The 23666-nt window shown below is 39.8% G+C and overlaps 1 protein-coding gene across 1 annotated transcript in view; it reads left to right on the top strand.

Annotated features, from left to right (window-relative positions):
* The first annotated feature begins 15500 nt into the window (after positions 1-15500).
* PIAS4 (protein inhibitor of activated STAT 4) overlaps positions 15501-23666 on the top strand; it is a 50702-nt gene continuing 42536 nt past the window's right edge. The window contains exons 1-2 of the mRNA XM_027851098.1: positions 15501-15563; positions 20641-21064. Coding sequence (XP_027706899.1) covers positions 15537-15563; positions 20641-21064 — 451 coding nt within the window. The 5' untranslated portion in view covers positions 15501-15536. The remainder of the gene's footprint in view (positions 15564-20640; positions 21065-23666) is intronic.

The following is a 23666-nucleotide window of genomic DNA, read 5'->3' as shown; positions in this document are numbered from 1 at the left end:
TAAAAATAAAAAAGTAGGCATACTTTACAGTTACTGATCTCTTGTTTACTTTTTTTTTCTTTTTGGTATGATAATATCACCTGGTTTTCTTTTTAGCAGTTAGTGGTAATTCTCAGAGTTAGTCCACTAGCCCATTTATTTGGGAGAGGCACAGAAGATTGATGATGAGCTGAGATTGAATAGGAAGAAGATAGTGGACTAGATTGCATTTGGGAAATCTCATGGTACTTTTCAAAAATCCCATGCTTTCCCTGACAGGAAAGCTCATCTTTTTAACATAAGTGGTGATAAGCAGGCTGAATTTTATCACCAAAGATTATTTGCTCATGAGAATTAACACCCATGAAATGTTGAAAGTCTAGGGCAAAGCCTCTAGACTTCTGGGTAGATCCTTTGTGAAGGGCCTGTGGAAAGGCATGGACAAGAATCCCAAAAGATGAGACTGCATGAATGGGTTTCTATCTACACTGATGGAGGGAATGCCTAGATGGAGCGCTTGACAAAATCACTTAAGTATTGTGGTACAACTATTTTATAGGGCACCAAGGAGGAGGGTCACTAACAAGCAAACCTGCTGATCTATCCAAAAGTCTGCTATTTCAGTAAATGCTTTTGCTGAGTCTTGCTCTCTGCCTGACCTGAGTAAAGGTTAACATATTGATGAGTTATAGTCTGGATATATAGTATGGATCCACAGAATACCTTGAACCTGGGATAGTCATCTTCTAGGAGAACCAACTTGTGAGTCAGAATTGGAGAAGTTATACCACATATATATATATGTAATGAATAATAATAGCTTTTATGTAGTATGGTCCAGGCACTGTATTAAGTGCTTTATAATTATCATTTCATTTGATCCTCACAACAACCCTAGAAGGTAAGTGCTATTATAATCTTCATTTTACAGAAAGGGAAACTGAGGCAAATAAAAATTAAATGTCTTATCCAGGGTCATGTGGCTAGTAAGTGTCTAAAGATGGATTTGAACTCAGGTCTTCCTGACTGTAGGCCTAGCACTCTATCCACTGTATCACCTAGTTGCCCCCCAATATCTATAAACCCCATCTAATCCAATAAACATTTATTAAGGAACTACTATGTGCCAGGCATTGTTCTAAGTGCTGGGGATACAATTAATAAAAAGAAAGACAGTTTCTGCCCTCAAGGAACTTACAATCTAAATTAGGAGACAGCACACAAAAGGGGGCAGGAAAGCAGGGATTGGGAGAGAGGGACATGAGACATCGGGGGGCAGAGGCATTTTGTTGCATTGGGTTGAAATCAGACTGAGCAGCAGATGCAAAGTGGAGTGAGTTGAGAGTCCAGTTTCTGCCCTCTACAAAGTAAGGCATTGGGAAAAATTTGATACTCCACCCTCCAATCAGAGTGGAGAGGAAGCTGAGGGAGGTGGTGTCAATCAAGGCCTGAGTTAGCAGCATGGTCGTGAGTTTAGAAGTGATGAGCTTATTTTATGTGGGGCATCTTGTTCTATGGAGTTGAAATCCGGCAGGGCAGCAGCAGATGCAAAGTGGAGAAAAGTGCTCCATAAGGGCAAGAACCAGGAGGAAGAGGTAGCATTTTGTATTGCAGAGAATACAGAGGAGAACTGGATTTAAGTCACACCTGTACTTAGAAGAATAAGAACATTTCCCTTATTGATAAATGGTAAAAGGATATGAATGTGCAGTTTTCTAAGGAAGAAATCCAAGCTATCAATAGCCATATTAAAAATGTTCCAACTCATTAATTGGAAAAATGAAAATTATAACACCTCAGAGTTTCCATCGCATACCCATCAGATTGGCAAAGTTGACAAAAGGGGAAAGTGACAAATGTTGGAAGAGCTGGGGTAAAACTGGCCCACTAATGCACTGTTGGTAAAGCTATGAATTGGTCTGGCCATGCTGGAAAACAATGTGGAATTCTACCCCAAAAGTTTCTTAACTGTGAATAGCCTTTGATCTGGTAATGCCACTAGTCCTGTGCTCCAAGAGATCAAAGAAAGAGAGAAAGGATCCATACAGACAGAAGTACTAGAAGCTCTTTTTGTGGTGTCAAAGAACTGGAAACTAAAGGGATAACCATCAATTGAGAAATGGCTGAACAAATTATGGTATATGAATATAATGATTAAGGGGATGGTTTCAGAGAAACCTGTGAAGGCTTGTATGAACTGTTGCAGAATGAAACGAGCAGAATCAAGAGAAAATTTTATCCAATAACAGTATTGCAGAAATAAACAACTTTGAAAGATTTAAGAACTCTGATCAATTCAATGCCAAACCACAATTCTATTGAACTGATAAAAAACATGTTACCCACAACCTGAAAGTGAGGTGATGGACTCCAGGTGCAGATTGAGACATTTTTTTGGACATGGCTGATATGGAAATTTATTTTGCTTAACTATGCATATTTGTTACAAGTATTCTCTCTCTCTCTCTCTCTCTCTCTCTCTCTCTCTCTCTCTCTATTTTTGTTATTTGACAAAAAAAGTTTAAAAAAAAATCTTGCCTCTATACCTAAAACCTGGGCGACAGGGCAAGTTTCTGAACTTTTTCTGAATCTCACGTCTCATCTATAAAGTAAGGATGATAATACCTGCACTGTCTATCTGACAAGGCTCTTTGGGAAGATCAAATGAAAGAGGGAAAAAGGAGGTACAAAATCTAATAGAAGAAAACAACTCGTTAAAAATTAGAATGGGGCAAGTGGAAGCTAATGACTCTATGAGAGAGTGAGAATCAGTCAAACAGAAACAAAAGAATGAAAATATACAAATACATTGGTAAAACAACTGACTCGGAAAATAGATCCAGGAAAGACAATTTAAAAATAATTGGTCTACCTGAAAACCATGATGAAAAAGAAAGCCTGGACAACATCTTTCAGGAAATCATCAAAGAAAACTGCTCTGAGGTTCTGGGACCAGAGGGTAAATTAGTCATTGAAAGAATCCACTGATCACCTCCTGAAAGAGATCCCAAATTGAAAATGCCAAGGAATATAGTAGCTAAATTCCAAAACTACCAGATCAAAGAGAATATACTGCGAGCAGCAGGAAAGAAACAATTTGAATATCATGGAACCACAAGTAAGGATTATGCAGGACCTTGCAGCTTCTACATTAAAAGATTGGAAGGCATGGAATACAATATTGCATAAGGCAAAGGAGCTTGGATTATAACCAAGGATCAACTACCCAGAGAAACTGAGCATAATCTTTCAGGGGAGGAGATGGACATTCAACAAAATAGGGGAGTTGTAAACCTTCCTGATGAAAAGACAACAGAAAATTTGACCTTCAAATACCAGACTCAAGAGAAGCATAAAAAGGTAAACAGAAAAGAAAAAAACCCCAACATATTATTTTTTTTTAATTGTTAGGCAATTGGGGTTAAGTGACTTGCCCAGGGTCACACAAGCTAGTGAGTATAAGTGTTTGGTCTGAGGTCAGATTTGAACTCAGGTCCTCCTGGCTTCAGGGCCGGTACTCTATCCACTGCACCACTTAGCTGCCCCCAAAACAATATATTATTAATAAGGGCAAACTATTTACATCCCTACAGTGAAAGATGAGACTTGTAACTCATAAGAATTGTAATGTCATTATGACATTTAAAAGGGGGTATACTTAGAGGGTGTGGGTTTAAGTTGATTTCAGGATGTGATGGTAAAAAATCTAATTAAGTGGTGAAAAGGTATTGTACTGGGAGAAGAAGACAGGAGGAGGCAGATAAGGATTAATTACATCACATGAAAAGGCACAAAAACCAAATACTGTAGAGGGAAAGAAGGGAGGGAGATGAGCATTGTTTGAACCTTACTCTCATCACATTTGGTGCAAAGAGGGAATAACATAATCAGTTAGGTATAGAAATCTAACTTACTCTACAGGAAGTAGAAAGGGTAAAGGGAAAAGAAAAGGGAGGGGGCTAATAGAAGGGAGGGCAGACTGAGGGAGGCAGTGGGCAAAAGCAAAACTCTACTGAGGAGGAAAAGGGAAAAAGAAGAGAAAAAATAAATGGGGGGAGGGAATAGGATGGAGAGGAAGATACAGATAGTAATCATAACTGTGAATGTGAATGGGATGAACTCTCCCACAAAACAGAAAATGATAACAGAGTGGATTAAGAACCACAAACCTACAATATGTTGTCTACAGGAAAAATATTTGATGCAGAGGGGCACATACAGAGTAAAGGCAAAAGCCTGGAGCAGAATATATTATGCTTCAGCTGAAGTAAAAAAAGCAGGGGTAGCAATCCTGATCTTAGATAAAGCAAAAGCAAAAATAGATCTAATTAAAAGAGATAAGGAAGGAAACTACATCCTGCTGAAAGGTACCATAGATAATGAAGTAATATCATTACTAAACATACATGCACCAAGTGGTATAGCAGCCAAATTCTTAAAGGAGAAGCTAAGGGAGATACAGGAAGAAATAGACAGCAAAACTATACTAATGGGGGACCTCAACCTCCCCCTCTCTGAGCTAGATAAATCTAACCACAAAATAAACAAGAAAGAAGTTAAGGAGATCAATAGAATCTTAGAAAAGTTAAATATGGTTGACCTCTGGAGAAAACTGAATGGGGACAGAAAGGAATATACCTTTTTCTCAGCAGTACATGGCACCTACACAAAAATTGACCATATAACTAGGGCATAAAAACCTCACAATCCAATGCAGAAAGGCAGAAATGTTAAATGCATCCTTTTCAGATCATGATGCAATAAAAATTACATGTAATAAAGGGCCATAGAAAGATAGACTAAAAAGTAATTGGAAACTAAACAATCTAGTCCTAAAGAATGAGTAGATCGAACAACAAATCCTAGAAACGATCAATAACATCATCCAAGAAAATGACAATAATGAGGCAACATATCAAAACTTATGAGATGCATCGAAAGTGGTCCTTAAGGGAAGTTTTATATCTCTAAATGCTTATATGAATAAAATAGAGAAAGAAGAGATCAATGTATTGGGCATGCAACTAAAAAAGCTAGAAAAAGAACAAATTGAAAATCCCCAATTAAATACCAAATTAGAAATTCTGAAAACCAAAGGAGAGATTAATAAAATTGAAATTAAGAAAACTATTGAACTAATAAATAAAACTAAGTGCTAGTTTTATAGGGAAAAAAGCAATAAAATAGATAAATCTTTGGTTAATTTGATTTAAAAAAGGAAAGAAGAAAACCAAATTACCAGCATCAAAAATGAAAAGGATGAATTTGATGGGGTGTTTGGGTGCCTGTGCTTGGACCCCAATTTCTCCCTAGCCTCAGAAATACTATTCCTGACAGTTTCCCTCCAGTCCAAGACCCTATCTCTGGAAATAACTCATGAGTGGGCCTAGTGAGGCAAACTATCTCTCTCTGTTACAAGAACAAGCTGACCTCTGTAGAATTTCCCTTGTACTATCTCGTATCAACAAAACTATCAAGTACTGATGATGCCCACAGTTACCTTATACAATCCAGAGGTCAATTTATAGATGTCAACTACTGAAACTATCTCATTACAGACATAACAGACCAAAAAGATACCTTTAGGAACCCTCTCCCCACCCCACCCCTGTTTGCAGTAGTGAATGATGCCAATGAACAAGGTTGAATGTTATCACCTAATTAGCATACTTGCCACATAATTCACTACTTTTCCTATATAAGCTTTAGCATCATTCCTGTTAGGTTGCAAGTTCTCTAAGGAGCTGTGCACACCATGGCAGAATTCCTTGAGGACCACTGCCCGCTGTATTGCATAACAATAAATCTTTGCCACCTTGACTCAGAGAAGGCTTGAGTCTGTGAATTCATTCCAGATGACCCCATCCTATACTCTTGTCCTTGAGGGGTCTATATCTCTCAGATTTCAACAATAGTATTTTATTTTTTTTCCAGCTATATGTAAAAATAGTTTTCAATATTCATTTTGGTAAGATTTTGAATCCCAAATTTTTCTCTCTCCCTCCCTTCCCTCCCCCCACCCCAAGACAGCAAGCAATCTGATATAGGTTATACATATACAATCATGTTAAACATATTTTCACATCAGTCATAGTTTGAAAAAAGAATCAGAACAAAAGAGAAAAATCACAAGAAAAAAAATGAAAATAGTATGCTTCAATCTGCATTCAGGCTCTATAGTTCTTTCTCTGGATGTGGATAGCATTTTCCATTACAAGTCTTTTGGAATCATCTTGGATCATTGTATTGCTGAGAAGAGCTAAGTCTTTCTTTCATAGTTGATCATTGCACAATGTTGCTATTACTATGGACAATGTTCTCCTGGTTCTGCTCACTTCACTCTGCATCAGTTCACGTAAGTCCAGATTTTTCTGAAATCTGCCTGCTCATCATTTCTTTTTTTTCTATTTATTTATTTTTATGATTAATTTATTTATTTTTAGTTTTCAACATTCACTTCCATAAGATTTTTTTTTTTTTTGGTTAGGCAATGGGGTTAAGTGATTTGCCCATGGTCACACAGCTAGTAAGTATTATGTGTCTGAGGACGAATTTGAACTCAGGTGCTCCTGAATCCAGGGCCAGTGCTCTATCCACTGTGCCACCTAGCTGCCCCGAAATGACTTTATGTGTTTTAGAGAGATCACAGAGCGCTTGTAGACATTCTCTAACTGATTCTGGTTCTTTTTTTTTTTAGGCAATTGGGGTTAAATGACTTGTCCAGGGTCACACAGCTAGAAAGTGTCAAGTGTTTGGTCTGAGGCCAGATTTTAACCCGGGTCCTCCTGACTTCAGAGGCAGTGCTCTATCCACTGCGCCACCTAACTGCCCCTCCATAAGATTATGAGTTTTAAATTTTCTCCTGCTCCCTCTCCTCCCTCCTCCCCAAGACGGTGTGCAATCTGATATAGGCTCTACTTATACATTCATATTAAGCATATTTTCACATTAGTCATGATGTAAAGAATTAGAACTAATAGGAGGAACCAGGAGAAAGAAGAAACAAAACAAAATAATAAAAGAAAAGGAGAACAAATGCTATGCTTCCATTTGCATCCAGATTCCAAAGTCCTTTCTCTGGATGTGGATAGCATTTTCCATCATGAGTCTTTTGGAGTTGTCTTAGACCCTTGTATTGTTGAGAAAAGCTAAGTCTATCAAAGTCAGTCATCCCATAATGTAGCTGTTGCTATGTACAATATTCTCCTGGTTCTGTTCATTTCAGTCAGCATCAGACCATACAAGTCTTTCCAGGTTTTTCTGAAGTCTACCTGCTCATCATTTCTTATAGCACAATAATATTCCATTACATTCATATACCACAACTTGTTCAGCCATTCTTCAATTGATGGACATCCCCTCAATTTCCAATTCTTTGACACCACAAAAAGAGCTGCTATAAATATTTTTGTACATGTGGGTTCTTTTCCCTTTATGATTTCTTTGGGATACAGTGGGTCATTATTTTTTAACTTAAATTGTTTGATCTTATTTTTATTAATAACTTTTGGTTTTATATCACCTTAATTTCCAAATATATTCTTACTGCCTTTCCTGCCCAGTAAGCCATCCCTTGTAATAAAGATTTAAAAAGAAAGGGGGGGGGGGGAAGCAGTCCAGCAAAAACCAAGAACACATCAGTACTGTGTGTATCGTATAAATCAGGGGTGGGAAACCTTTTCATGTTGGAAGGCCACATCAATATTTAGCTGTGATAAAATAAGGCCTCATTCAAGAAACTTCAATTAGGTATACTTAAAAATGTACCTTATTTTGTAAAAATCTAACTACTAGATTAATAATTTCAATTATTAATATTTCAAAAAATGAAAACTATTTGTTTATTTTAAAGTTAACTAAACTTTTGATGATGTTGTGTCTGCTTTTTGTTGGAAAGCATTTGAATATTTGATTGCAGCATGGAGGTATCAGTCATTTGTGACCTTAAGGGTGTCTTGATTTGGGTTAGGTAAGAGAATGTAGATTCACAGCAATAAGCAGTTGAAAAGCAAGAAAGCATTTTTTGGGCATGTTGCTGAAGGCATAAGTATTCTACTGCATTTTCCCATTTTTCAATTGGATCTTTCTTAGCACCAAATAGTGACTTCAAGATGTCGTCTACTGAGAACTCAATCTGTAGTTCTTTTTTTTTTTTTAATTTTTAAAATTTTTTTTCTCATCTGTAGTTCTTTAGATGCCTTAGTGATATCAACTAGGTGAGGCTGAAATGCTAATTTGAGTGTGATGTCATGATTCTCAAAGTCATTTCATTGTATTCTCCAACTAATTAGTCTGTAACAGCTGTGTATTCTTCAAATGATTCGCATATATCATCCTGCTCATCAATAACCTTTGTTAACTGGGGAAAATGTTCATCTGAAATTTCCTTTTGAAGAAGTGTTTTGAAAAAAGAGAGCTTTTTTTGAAATGCTTGAATTTTTTTTTTTTGCCAAATATTATATATAGACTTAGTTTTACCTTGCAATGAAATATTCAGGTTGTTTTGATCTGACATAATATCACACAGAAACGCAGCATTTCTATACAAATCTTTTTTCAATAATTCACATTGCTGATTCTGTTCTTTACAAAATTTAACTATCTGTTCTCACAAAGATAAAATGTTGGCTAACACCAGTCCCTGGGATAGCCAATGCACTTTTGAATGATACAGCAAATCCACACTGAATACCTCATTGTTCAACTTCAGCATGTTATGAACACTGTGTTGTATTTGCATGAATATAGTTAACAATACTTATAACTTGTTGCAAAGTGTCACTTAAAATAGTAGCTTTAGCACAGAGATTTTTGCTGATGAAAAGAAATGACAGCATCTGGATCTGTTAATACTTATTTATCTGTGCAAAAAACCCTTCATGTTTTCCTGTCATGGAAGGTGCACTGTCTGTATATACACTCACTAAATTTACCAAATTCAGTCCAACTTCATGACATTTATCTTGAAAGTTGTTGAAAATATCTATTCCCCATGTTCTGTTTACAAGAGTGCCCGAAAAACTCTTTGTAGCAAAGAAAATCTTATGACCTAATGAAGTATAAAACCTGTGCCAAGTCAGTGGTATGAGTCGACTCATCCAAAACAATTGAATAATATACATTTTCCTTTTGAAGTATTGAATGAAATTGTTCTATTAAGTTGAAGGCTAATTCATGCTGCAGATCAGTTATGGTTCTCTTTGAAAGAGGCAGTTGTTTGTACTTTGAAACATTATCAGGGTCTAAGCATCCTACAACTTTGACAATGCATTCTTTTACAATTTCTATATCACTGAATGGCTTCCCTTTTGTTCCTGAGTATATAAGCTACTTTATAAGTTGCTTCAGTAGCATTATTTCCAGGTCTTATTGCTGTTTTAAAGAATTGTCTTTACTTTTGCTTTTCATCTTTTAATTTCTACAATACAACTTTTCATTCTCCCTCTAATTTAAAATATTTGTGGCCCTTATGAGTGTTATAATGCTGATGAGCATTGAATTTCTTTAATGTTGATATTGCACTATTGCAAGCCAAGCAAATCATCTTATCTTTAGCAGAAACAAGATACTATTGCAATTCCCAATCCTCATTAAAAAATCAGTTTTCTTCCTTCAGCATTCTCTTGGTCTTCTTTGACATGATGGGCTGTTAAGCAGACAGAATTAAAACATACTGTCGAGCTGTGCAACTATTCACAAATTCCACTTGAAACAGAAACACAGTGCACTGTTGTCAAAAGCTGATAACAGACGGGCATTTTCGACCCCCATAAACTCTTGCCAACTAGCGTTGTGGCTAGTTGTAGCGTTGTAGGTGGTAGTGGTGCCAATCATGTGGGGAAAGTTACAACTAAATAATAAGCATAGCAGTCATCAATTTAGCTCTTATAGCCTACCAATGTTCTAATTGTGCTGGTCAATCTGGGAGGATTATTTCATTGAAACTTATTTTATTCTTTGGTATCTTGCATAGGTTCATTTTTAAAATAAAATAAAAATATGAAAGATGAACAAAAATGTATTAATAAAAATAAAAGGATTTGTTCTGTAAAATTTGGATTCAGTCAAAAGGCCACATTTTAGGACCCAGAAGCCCACATGTGGCCTTAAGGCTGCAGGTTCCCCACCCCTGGTATAAATAATAGTCTATATCCCTTGGCGTCCACCTGTTCCAAAGGGAAAGGAAGATATATGTTGAGTTTTTTTTTTTAATTTTCAAGGGCCAAAATTCTTAGTCATTATAAATATGCAGTGTTTGGTTTCCTTTTTTTATTTGTTCTTTCCATTTATACTGTTGTAGTCATTAAGCCTATTTTTTCACTGTATCAGTTTATATGAGTCTTCTTATACTTCTCTGAATCCTTCATATTTGCTGTTTCTTTTGGTGAAATAATATCCCATTACATTCATGTACCACAATTTGCTTAACCATTTCCAAATTAATAAGCATCAACTTTGTTTCCAATTCTTTGTTACTACTAAAGTGCTGTTATGAATGGGACCTCTCTGCCTGTCTTTAGTCTCCTTGGGATATATGACTAGCAATGGGACCTCTGGGTCAAAGAGTATGGCCACTTCTTTTTAGTGTTATTCCAAATTGCTTTCCAAATTGGTCAGAGCAATTCAGTTTCATCAATAGTGTAATAGTATGCTTTTCTTCCCATAGCCCTTCCAACATATACTATTTCCATCTTTTGTCATTTTTGTCAATTTGGAATATGTCTCATTTTGATTCTTAATTCTCTTATTATTAGTGATTTGGAGTAATCTTTCACATGGTTGTTAATCATTTATAATTCTTCTTTTGAGAACTGTTTGCTTTTATTCTTTAACTGCTATGCTATTGAATTTTTAAACATTTCTATTATATACATATTGATCATTGATAGAAAAATAAACAAAATAAGGAATCAGATCTACATAAAACTTTTAGTTTTAACAAAGTAGACCTAAACAAATTAATACACAATCATTCATTCTGTGCCCTCTTCCAAGTCCACTGGAAGTTTTACTACCTTTGGCTTTATTGTATTTTTAGAAATTAGTTATAGTCAATGTGTATATAGTCAGAGTGACAGCTAGCCAATTTTGGCACCCAGGGCAAGAAGTGGCATAAAAAAGTCCCCTCAAACAACAAAAATAAAAATAACTGACATGTATATAACACTTTAAATTTCACAATGTACTTTACACTATCACTTGTGAATTTCAACAACAATCTTGTGAACATTATAGATAATATTAACTTTATATTATAGATGAGGACACAGGCTAAGTACTTATTCATAGCATGCAGCTAGTTGGTACAGTAGATAGAGCACTGGGCCTGGAGTCAGCAAGACCTGAGTTCAAATCTAATTTTAGACACTTATTAGCAGGGTGAATCTGTCACTAACTCTATAGTTTCCCCATCTGTAAAATGGGAGTAAAAAGAGTGCCTACCTCCCCCGAAAGGGAGGTACTACAAATAAGACAAATGGAATATTTGTAAAGCAGTGCTATATAAATTTTTGGCTATTATCATTTTCAATAGGAGTCAAGATTTGAACATAGGGTGTCCTAATTCCACTAAAGCACATTAATATGTTAAAAAAAAAAGCTGCAGCTGGTAAGGCTATTGTCTATGGGAGGAGCAGCAAAGCCTAAACCTTCACCTGGAATATGGCTATGGTGATGGGGCAAAGGAAGTTGGTAACTATTAACCTGAAAAGCTTCCTATTTTGTCTTATTCTTGCTAACTTGTTACTAAGCTTGTTTCTAGCCAGTGACATAGTACAAGTGAATGAAAATAAATAAGTGAATGAATGGATGAATGAAGCAAGACAAGTCCTTGCTCTCAAAGAGCACATATTCTAATGGGAGGAGACAAAACGTATGTACGGTTTAGCTATGTCAGATGGTAAAATCCTGTGGTCCTTAGGGTGCAAAGCACATTGTAATGTTTCTTCTTTAATGTCTTTTCCACTGATGAAAATCATATACATTTCTTATGCTGAATCATGTGACAGTGTCAGGGACTTTGATGGTGAAAACTTTCTTTTCTGAATCCTCAGTAACTTGGGCTGTAGCTACTACCTGAAGGAGTGGTTGCTAGGCTGCATTCCCATAGGTGCTGATTGCAAGGATGATGGCTGAGGGTACAGGGCTGGAAGCATCTCTATACCCTAGGTTTGGTTTTTTTTTTTTAAGACAAAAGAAGTTTATCGGTACCCCAAGGCATCAAACAGTTGGAGTAGGGCTGGCCCTATTCCCCAGGTTCTTGGGTTCAGGGCCCTGGGCCTTTTCGACAGGATAGAAGAGATAGTGGTTAAGATGTCTGCCACATGCTGCTACCTCATCTTTCTTGCTCAGGTGGCCTTGTTTTCACAGCTAGGCTGATTTGCCTGCCCTCCGTGCTGTCAATATCCTCTGTCCTCATTACATCTCTATATATGGCCCTGGTTCTACTGATAATTGCTTTGCATGATTTCAAAGAGATAGTTTCTTTTTTTCTCTTATATTCTTTATAGCTATCATTTATAATGTATCATTGACCTGTTGAACTCAAGTTCAGAACTTATATTTATCCCTGAGATTTCATCTTGTTTGATTTAATCTATTATTCTTCTGCTCAGTTCTTTCTTCATTTCAATTTTGTTATCCAATGTGTTATATAATACATTCTAACACACACTCTAACATATATATTACATAATACACTGTAATATATGTAGTACATAATACACATAACATATAATTATAATACTTTGTAACATATTATGTAACACATTGTAACATACAGTATAACATATATTGTAATATATTGCACAATATATTGTGACATATTCTGATACATTGTAATATAATACATTGTGTTTTATCTAATACATTGCAACACACATGGAATTTTATCTAATACATTGTAACAGACATTGTATTTTATCTAATACATTGTAATATATTGTATTTTATCTGAAACATTGTGACATACATTACTATATGTATTATTTAATACATAGTAATCCAAAATATGTCCTTTGCAGATGTGCAGATTTGATAAGCAGGTCATTTCATTATGCCCATTCCTGTCACTGGTCAACATTCAACTAACACATACATATAACAGATACAATATCATTTGTTAGCCCCATACTGTACCATTCTAAAGATCTACTGGCATGTACCAAGGACAGCAGCCTTAGAATTATCATGTATTGGAAAAAGACCTGGTCTGGGATTCAGGAGAACTAAATTTTAGTTCAAAATCTGCTATAATTGGGTGACCTGGAATGAATAATTTTGCCCTCTCTGTGCCTCAGTTTCCCCAGTTGTAAAACAAGGGAGTTGGATTTGATATCATATGTCCCTTCTGGCTGCTATAACTATAAACTTTTTCTGGTATTGTGCTCAGATCTATGCTAGGTGTTGTGGCAGTTACAGATTATAAGACATGGTCCCTATCAAGAAACTTATTTAGGTGGGGAGATAAATTAAAAACAAAACAAAACAAAACCAAACAACAGGCAGCTAGGTGGCAGTGGACAGAACAATGGACCTGGAGACAGGAAGAGCTGAATTAAAATTCTGCTTTTAGATACTAGCTGCATGACCCTGAGCATGTCACTTAACCTATTTGCCTCAGTTTCCTCATCTGTAAAATGAGGATAATAAAAGCATTTACCTCCCAGGGTTATAATGAGGAGCAAATGAGGCAATATTTATAAAGCAGAACCTTAAGATGCTATCTAAATTCTAGCTATTATTATAGGGTGTATGTGGGTGTGTGTGTGTGTTAAATCATAGCATTATAAGGGGATCCTCTGAAAGCTGATACTGTGTGACCTTGAACTTGTACCTTCCCCTCTCTTGCCTCATTGCTCTTCCTCTCACAACACCTACAGAGTTTTCACTGACTGTTCCCCATTAAATCACCTCCCAATTTATCCTGTATATAGCTTGTTTGTACGTAGTTGTTCACATGTTGTCTCTCCCCATTATACAGGAAGCTTCTTGGGAGAAGGACTCTTTTCTATTTGTGTCTTTCTTAGTAGGTACTTAATACTAGCTGACTGAGTCTAGGAGTTAGCTTTTCATTTTTACTAGCTTTCCCTCATCCCTGGAAATCTCTCCCTCCTCATCTCTGCCGTCTAGTTTCCCTGGCTTCCTTCAGCTAAAATTTGACCTTCTGTAAGAAGCCTTTCCTGATGCCCCTTAATGTTAGTGCCTTCTCTCTGAGATTACCCTCAATTTATACTGTCTATATTTGTTTGTCCAGAGGCAATTGCAAGTAGCCTCCCTCGATGGATAAGTAAGCTCTTTTCCGGGCACACAGTAATCGCTTAATAAATGCTTGTTGCCTAGCGTTAGCTTCCCCATCTATAAGATGAGGCTAGTGGGCTAGAAGGGAAGGTTCTCATTCACAGCCAACCACTTATTAGTTATACTTTTTAAAACGCCTTTTCTTTGCAACAGCACTTTGGGGGTAGATTGTGGAAGGACTGCCGCCTCTTGGCTAACAAGGACAGCAGAGGCTCGTCGGGAACCGATGCAGCCGGCTCTCCGCAAGCTCCCTGCAGGCTGGAGGGGGCCCGGGAAAGTGGGACTAGATCGGAGCGTGGCCAGAGGAGAGCAGGCTTAGGCGCCCCTGGCTCGCCGTCCCCAGCGGGGCCGGCGGAACAAAAGGCTCTCCCTAGCCGCGGCCCCGCCCCTTCGCCGCCGGGTTTCCTCCCCCTCCTCCTCCTCCACCTCCACTTTCCTAGGACTGAGTTAAAGGGTGAGTCTCCAAGGAAGCGCTCCCTCCAGTCGGCCGTCTCCCCGGCCTTCCCCCGCCCCTTCCTCTGCTCCCTCCCTCCTCCCCCATTCCCTCGTGGGTTTGCGCCGAGCCAAACAACCTCCGGGCACTCAGCGGCATCTCCCACTAAGTGACAACAAAGGCCACGAACGACCCAGACGCCCGGGGCCGCAGTCTCCGCGGCTTCTTCCCCGATTCCCTGGCTTCTTGCCAGGCAGTAGTAGCATCGGCAGCGTCGGGCGGCCGCCCGGCGTTATAGATACCATACCGCGCCGCGCCGCGCAGCGCCGCGCCGCCCCGCCTCGGGAGCTGCTCTCCTCCCCGAGCAGCGCTCCCCCGCCCACCCCGAATGTGGCCGGCGGGGGCTCGGCTGCAGTGCGGTGCTGCACGCACCCAGCCGAGCCCTGGCACCTTCTCGGCCTCGCTGGCCCAGGACGGCCCCACATACATTGTCCCCTTGCCGTACCCCAGCCACCTACCCCCTCCCTCACTGGGGTCCGGCTCAGTACCCCACCTCGCAGGCTCTGGTGCTCCTTTAAGAAACCCAGCCGGGACCGGAGGAAGGTGAGTGGGCGGGGCCCGGAGAGGACTCCGGCTGAGGTGATTGGCTGGAGGGAGGGGCGGAGTTCCAGACGCCAGCGCGGCCCAAGGAAGAAAGGGCTAAGGATGGCGTGGGGGGGGGGGGGCCGGGGCGGCGGGTGTTGATTGGTTACCGCGACCGCGAGCGGCGGGTAGTCACGTGACGCGACGACTGGGGCTCCCGGCGCGGGGGACGCTGGTGGCCAAGATGGCGGCGGAGCTGGTGGAGGCCAAAGTAAGTGAGCGAGAGGCTGGGGGGGGCGGGGGCGGGACGCGGGACTGCCCGGAGGCAGGCTCGAAAGGGATCCTGGTTGGGGGGAAGCGGAGGCGGCCGGGCCTCGGTCTTAGACTTTTATTGGGCCTCCTCCGCCCCCCGACTCTGGGCGCCGGGGCGGTGGCCTGCCTAGGCCGTCCTGCCGTATTGGAGCCCGGGACGCCGCGACCGCTGACGCCCCCTCCCCCGCTGCGGTCGGTTCCCCGCTTCCCCGGCCTGGCTTCCTCCTCTCCTTGAGGCTGGAGCCCCCCCCCCACCCCCACCCCCCGCAGTCGCCGGCCCCTACCCCCGCCCTGACCCCAGTTCGCCCCTCCCCCGCCCCCAGCAGGAACCCCTCCCCCTCCAGGGGCTGGAAGCTCCAGCCCCTCCCCCACTCGCCCCCCAACTGCTCCCCCCTCCCCCCACTCTGCTCAACCTCCGACCCGACACCTGCTCCTTCCTTCCCTAGTCACCCTGACACCCCCAACTGCCCTCTTGGGACAGGTGTTTCCTATGTCCAGGATTTGACACCCCCCACTATCTTCTGACTACCCCCCTTTCCCTTTTCCTAGAAGATTGTCTTCCATTTGGGGGTCATACAACCCTTACTCCCCGCCTCCCACTCTCCTGGGACTGGTTGCATCCCATTCCCAAGTCTTCTCCCTTCAATTCTGGTCTTTTCCTAGAACAGGTTGCATCCCGTTTGGGAGGCTTGCTCTTCTCCCCTAGACAGGTTCCCCCATTTCCTGGGCTGACTTTTTCCTCTTAGTCCTTCTTTTCTTGGACAGGATGCTTACCATTTCTTGGAATATTTCTTGGAACCAGTTGCTCCCAAGGTGGGGGGGGAGGTTACCTCTCCTTCCTTCTGTCCCTAGGGCATCATCCCTCCTGGTGTCACCTGTAACTGTTTTCAGCTCCCTTGGGAGAGAGTTGATGGGGAAGACTGGGGTTTGATTTTTAATGTTCAGTGTGAAGTTTGGGAGCTTTTGCTTCTGACTCCACTGCCTTCCACCCCATTTCTTCTTTCCATCCCATCGAGATGTGTACAGGGCTTCTCTCATTTTCTACTAGATTATAAACTCTTGAGGGGGTGGCAGGAACTTTTTAATTTGTTTATGTCTCCTTTAGTTTTTGAGCAATGGTCTACTACCTAGCTATCATTGTATTTCTTTTTTTTTGTCTCCCTGGGTACCTTTAGTTTTATAGGTTTGTGAAAACCAAAGCAGAACTGTCATATCTATAACTTAGCAGAGGTGTCAGAAAAGCACAAAACTAAAAAGTGTGTTCCTTACCAGATTAAAATGTAATTGGGAAATGTTTAACAAAATTAATAAATACAGTACAGCATAGATGATGTTAATTAGTGGTTTTCCAAATCATTTTGTGGCCTCCTGGGATACATTTCTATCTGAATTTAACCAAGCTGTCTGAAATACTTAAGAGAGTTTGCCTGGGGCACTTAGTTAGACCAAGGCTCTTCTATTTCAAAGTTAGCTCCCTATCCACTACACTGTTATTTTCCTAGCTCATAATTATTTAATATTTATTGTATTAAATATTTTTACAGATCAGGATGAGACTTCTAAATTTTTCCTTTATGGAGCACAAAAAAGTGGTGTCATTATCTCCGAAGAGGATTTAGGGCTACATTAAACGCCTGCTCCCCCCCCCCCCCAAAAAAAAGGCTTAGGAGAGAATGCTTTTTAAGTTCTGTTGGCCAGTGTGAGACTTGGCTTGCTACTCAACCAATCAAGGCTGAAATTGAGGCGGTGGGGGGAGTATTGTATGTCAAGGAAGATAAACTTCTAACAAGGTAGGGAATTGAATTTTAAGATTAGGGTACTTACCTGTAGTGCAGTGACACTGTGCAGAGTTTTCTGATGCTTTTGATGTGGACTAACCAGAGCCAGAAATGATTTATAATAGGGATGGGGGTGGGTCTTTTACCTTTGCAGGTGTTTTTGGTTTTTGTTTTTTACTTTGTTTTTGTTTTTTTTTGTTTTTGGGTTTTTTTTTTTTGGTCATTTTTCTCTCCTCACTTTCTTCCCCCATCTTCCCTATGTCTGGAGGAAGACTGGGTTGTAGTAATAGCTACTGAGTAAAGAGCATGTAATAATAAACAATTCAATTGAAGAAGTATTTATTAAGCATTTTCTACCATGTGCCTGGGGCTGTCTCCATGCCTGGAATATGCATACTCCTTCCTCAACTACTGCTTTCTTTAAGACTCGACTCTTAAACATTAGTATACTCTCTTCCTTCCTAGATACCTGGTATGTACTTATATGTGCACAAGTTGTTTCCCCAATAGAATTTAAGCTCCATGTGGGCAGTGACTGACTTACTTTTTGTATCCCTGGTGTCTAGTTCTTTGCCTGGTACATTGGAGGTGGTTGATAAATCCTTGTTGATTGATCAGCTGGTACTGTTAGGCAATGGGGATCCAAAAATCTACTCTTAAAGAGCTTCTGTTCTACTGAGAGAAATAAGTAAGACAGGGATAAATGAATAGATACCAAATTGTTTGGAGAAATCAGTAAATTCCTGCCGTGGGCCTTTAGTGGAACTAGGAATTTCAGAAGGCAGTGAGGAGGGGAACGTTCTAGTTATGGAGAAGGAGCACTAATGGGATAAAATGTTGTTTAGGAAGCAGCAAAAAGGCCAGTTTGGCTGGAATGTATAAAGGGGAATAATATGAAATGACTGAAGAGGTAGATTGGAGCTCGATGGCACAGGCCTTTACATGTCAAACAGTTGATATTTTATCCTAGAGGCAGTGGAGAGCCACTGAAGCTTCTTGAGCAAGGGAGGTTTAAGATGTCCCAAGATCATCATAGAGAGCTCTTTTATCTTGGTCCATTGTTGATAGGCAGGCTCTTTTGAGAGTGTCTGGACAATATCAATAATAAGTTATGCTTATGTTATTCTTTAAGGCTTATAGTTCATATAATTTCATTTGGAATCCTTTTTCATACTCAATAAGCAAAGGGTCAGTCTCCATTTGTTACTACTCTGTCTTCAACAATGACATAGCCCTTTCCCTCTAAGAGCTTGGGTCTATTCCAAGAGGCCTGTTCTTGCCTACAAGCAATTTGAGGAAGGCATACAGTTGAAAACCTTTCTGTTACGTTATCCATCTGCCCGGTATTATCAATGTGGTGTTTTCCATATTCATATGTGAGTTAGCTACATATTTGAGTGGGCCTTTTCTTTGTAGCTGCCTCCACAGATAACCACAGAGTGGTTATTGCTAGTGGTCAGTTCTACTTGTCCATAACTGTCCTACCCATTTGAGCGATACAGGATTTCAGGTAACTGGACCAGAGTTGACTATTTAGAGCAGAGGCTTTTAACCTTTTTTGTGTCGTGAGCCCCTTTGGCAGTGTGTTGAAACCTATGAGCCCTTAGAATAATATTTAGAATCATTGTTAGAATGGTGTTTTTAAATATGTAAAGTAAAACACATAGGATTACAAAAGAAGCCAGATATAGTAAAACGTATATCAAAATGTAAAAAAAAAAAAGTTAGCAGACCACAGATTAAAAGTCCTCATAGAGAACTAGAACACAAAACATTTTAAATTGTTCTTTTTGTTTCACACACCCCAAAACTTCATTACCTAATGCTTTTAAGATTTACAAAATATTTTCCTCCTCATAACTCTTTGAAACTGAAGAGCTCTAGGCATTATCTTGAACAAATCTTTTTGCATTGGTATTGATACTATAGCACCATCTACCAGGTGACCTCAATGCCACATGTAGCCCTTTAGGTCCTCACATACGGCCCTTTGAGTTCAAGTTTTACAGAACAAATTCTTTTTAAGGGGATTTGTTCTGTGAAGTTTGGATTCAGTCGAAGGGCCACATGTTCCCCACCCCTGGCCTAGACTAATTCTAGTCTCTTGACTCCTGGTTCATCTTCTTTCTATTATAATACAAAGCTGTTTATTAAACTAGATGTAGAAATATATTAATTCAGGCTTGAGCTTGTCTATTTAAATAATCAGAAATTGGAAATACATTTTCTGGTGGAGTTGACTTTATATAAGCATCATTGCCTATGTTCCCAGCAAACCAAAATTGAGTCAGAATGGTAAAGTACTAGTAAAGTGATATATTTCTTTTGAGTTCTTGTGCTCATCTAGTTGAATTCCCACTTCCTTGACCCCTCTACCATGTGTTTTCAATTCTCCAAATTTCTATCACATTTCATTCTCCATGGCTAACTTTGAATATTACGGAGAATGTGTATAGTCTTTGACTATCAGTATTTAATAACTCTTCTTAACCCCATTTTACTAAAAAGTAGAAGATACTTCTCTGACAACATAAACTGTTAAAATCTGCTGATCTGATTTTGTATGCTTTTTCCTCTTTGGTGATGCCAGATAAATACCTTGGACTATCACAGAGTTGTGTACACATTGTTCATGGCTTCAGTTCTTTTCAGAAGGCAACTACTGTGGTCTAATGAACAGTATTCGTTAAGTATCTACTATGATCTTTGTGTGGTGGAGATTACATAAATGTAAGATGTATCTGGGAATACAAGATGGTTAAACACAAAGACAACTATTATTCAGAGGCATAGAAAATAAGTGCTTTAAGTTCAGAGTGTGTGTGGGAGGGAGGGAGAGAGAGAGAAGTGAGGAGAGGAGATCACTGGGTGGGAAGAGAGTCAGGGACAATTTAGTGGAAGATTGGGTTCTTGAGATGAAACATAGAAGATAGATAGGAGAAGAAATAGGAGATGTACTCAGGGTAGAGAGGATGGCCTGGGCAAAGGTAAGGATGTGGGTTAGTGACTGGAGTAAGAGAAAAGGACAAAGGATGGAAAGATATCTGCCTTCTAAGTAACTTCCTGCCCCAAGTGGAGGGTGAAGACAGGACTAGTTGAGGGTGTCTGATGAATTCAGAAGAGTAGGTGTTGCATTGAGAGTGTTTTTCATTTCAGCACTCTGAAACCTGGCCTGCCAGATTACAAGAGTGCTTTTTAAGTTTTACTGATTGTTCCTAATTTTAAGACTTCTCTCCCCCCACGGTTGCTCTTCTTTAGAACATGGTGATGAGTTTTAGAGTCTCCGATCTCCAGATGCTTCTTGGTTTTGTTGGCCGAAGTAAGAGTGGACTTAAACATGAACTTGTCACCAGGGCACTACAGCTTGTTCAGTTTGACTGCAGCCCTGAAGTCTTCAAGAAAATTAAGGAACTCTATGAGACTCGATATGCCAAGAAGAGCTCTGATCCTGTACAACCCCACCGGCCTTTGGACCCGCTCTCCATACATTCTTCCTATGACCGGGGAAGTACTGTCCCCAGGACTTCTATTTCTACTCCCAACATTGACTATCCTGTACTATATGGGAAATACCTAAATGGACTTGGACGATTACCTTCTAAAGTTGTCAAGCCAGAAGTCCGCCTGGTGAAACTGCCCTTCTTTAATATCTTGGATGAATTGCTGAAGCCCACAGAGTTAGGTGAGTCTTTTGAGTGAGGCAGGCTTTGAGCCTGTGATGTGTATGGAGATTGTGTGTGTGTGTGTGTGTGTGTTTTTAAAAACAAATATTTTAAGAATTAAACTTTAACGCCCTTTGTGTTCAAATTACCTATGGGCTTAACCTTGTCCAGATCCTCTCTGCACTCATGAAGGCATCTTTGCCCTACAGTGAGGTGAAATCAGGGTAATGGCCTTCTGCAAATGTTTATATGTAGGCCTCAGATCTTCCTTTTCCAACTTTGGTCCAGGGGTTGGTAACCTTTGGCCCTACAAACCTATTTTCAGTAGTATGTGGGTTGGTTGCCTGCACTGCATGAGAACTGCCATCTGCCTCCAGAGTGGGCACAGTAGCAGTTGTTCTGGCCCTTTAGAAAAAAAGGGAAGGAGAGTTAGAATTTTGCCACATCACTTTTTAAAGAAGTTGTCAAAACTGATCACCTACTGTAGTCTCTTCAAAGTGAAGAACCTTTCTTTTTGTTGTTCATTTGTTTGGTCCTGTTCTACCCTTCTTTTAGATACTATTTACTTCTGTTAATTTTTCATGTTGTCTGTAGCATACATCATATCCTGTTAGGCAACCAGAAATCTAAAGGTAAAGAAAAAAACCTCCAAGAGTTGCCCTTGAATAAAGTTGCTAGGTTTCCAACTCTTAGTTTCTCAACTACCAATTGGCTGGCTATTCTTCAGAGGCCAGCTAGTATGTTAGAAATAAAAGGATAAATCATGAACGCTTTTTTTCCTCACAAACTTAAGTGAAGAATGGATAGTATTAATTAGAGTCTAAGACTTGGTATTATTGGTAGGTAAGAAAAGTGTGTGTCCATGTCCGTGTCCCCGTCCCCTCATTCTCTAAACTGAGTGTACCAGTGAAATAATTTTTAAGATGGGGTGTTGATTTTGAGTGAACGTGGAAGAAGGAAGTAAATGATTGACAATGGAAGGAGAGTAGAATCAATCTTTGAACATAGTGTTTCCTCTCATAAATTTTGGTATGCTATGACCCTGCTGGCCTAAAGCAGATTGGCTCAAAATGCTAATATGGTATCATAATTTAAACTGAAAGGACTCAACCTTCGTTTTCTTAAGCTTTTCTTCTGCTTTCCATAATTTCTCCTATACTTTCCAAATTTTCAAACACATAGTTGTTGTATTATAGAAAGCTTTTCCTTATTAGGCCTTTCCTGTCTCCCCACCTTATGCAGGGGTCAAAATTTTGTTTAGTTCACTACTTTGAGGATGATTTGATTCAGAATTTGAGAACTTTCAAATTATAGGGAAGAGAGATTTTATCATCCCTACTTCCCTTACTCAGTCTTAGGCTGGCAGAATTTGAAAGTAGTACCTATTTTTAAAAAAGGCTTGAGTTGATGAAAGAGCAAGATAACTTTGAAGGTGGGCTTACATTAATGAGAAATTACTAGTTGAATTAAACATATTGGTGGTAGGGCAGCTAGGTGGCACAATGGATAGAGCACCAGCCCTGAAGTCAGGAGGACTTGAGTTCATATCCGGCCTCAGACCAAGCACTTGACACTTACTAGCTGTGTGACTCTGGGCAAGTAACTTAAACTCAATTGCCTAAAAAAAAATAATAATAATAATAATAATAATAAACATATTGGCAGTAAATTTGAACTTGGTACAAGCAAGGCTATCTATAGTACTTGGGAAAATGTTGAGCTCCCTAGCACCAGATTTTTCAAACTTGTGGAGTTATCCTTCCACAGTGCATCCTTTTTTGCTACCTCTGAAGGGATCCCTATCCCATCATCTCTGGGAAGATAGAGTCTTTGGTCTATACTAAGAATTATACTTCTGGTTCAAAAAAATTCTTCTCTTCTTCCTAAAACCCACACAACTTTGTTTTAAGGTCAACAGCAAGCATTTTGAATTACCTTATATGTGCCAGGCATTGTGCTGTGTGCTGGGGATACAAGTACGAAAAATGAAAGAGCTTAAATTTTAATGGCTAAGACAAGTACATATAGAAGTATATGAAGCATAAATGTAAAATGAATTAAAGCAAATAAAATAATTAAATACAAGGTAGTTTAGGAGGGAGGGCTCTAGTGAGCAGTTGGGGGGATCAGGAAAGGCTTCACACAAAAAGTGGGAATTGAGCTGCATCTTAAAGGAAGAGAAGAATGTTGAGTCACATGTTAGGGAGGAGTGAATTCCAGGCATGGGGATGGATGGTCGGGTGCAATGGAGATAGAGTGACAGATTGTGAGAGCAGAGAAGTCCAGATCATAGCATGCAGGAGGGGGAGTTGTATCTGATGAGGCTGGAAATAGAGGTTTGGGCTAGGATATAAATGTAGGGGGCTAGGGTATAAAGGGCTTAGAATGCCAAACAGCATTTTGTATTTGATCCTGAAGTCAATAGGGAGCCAGTGGAGTTTATTGAGTAGTGGGGGTGACACAGTCAGACCTGCACTTTAGTGGCTGAATAGAGGATGGATTGGAGTGAGGACAAGAGCTGAGGCAGGAAGACCCACCATCAGACTATTTATTGCAATAATCCAGGCATGAGGTGATGAAGGCCTGCACTAGTGGTGGCAGTGTCAGAGGAGAGAGGGGGGT

The sequence above is a fragment of the Vombatus ursinus genome, unplaced genomic scaffold, assembly GCF_900497805.2.
Source record: "Vombatus ursinus unplaced genomic scaffold, bare-nosed wombat genome assembly UNPS02009173.1, whole genome shotgun sequence".
NCBI lineage: Eukaryota > Metazoa > Chordata > Mammalia > Diprotodontia > Vombatidae > Vombatus > Vombatus ursinus.
This window is presented reverse-complemented; position numbering and strand designations above follow the sequence as displayed.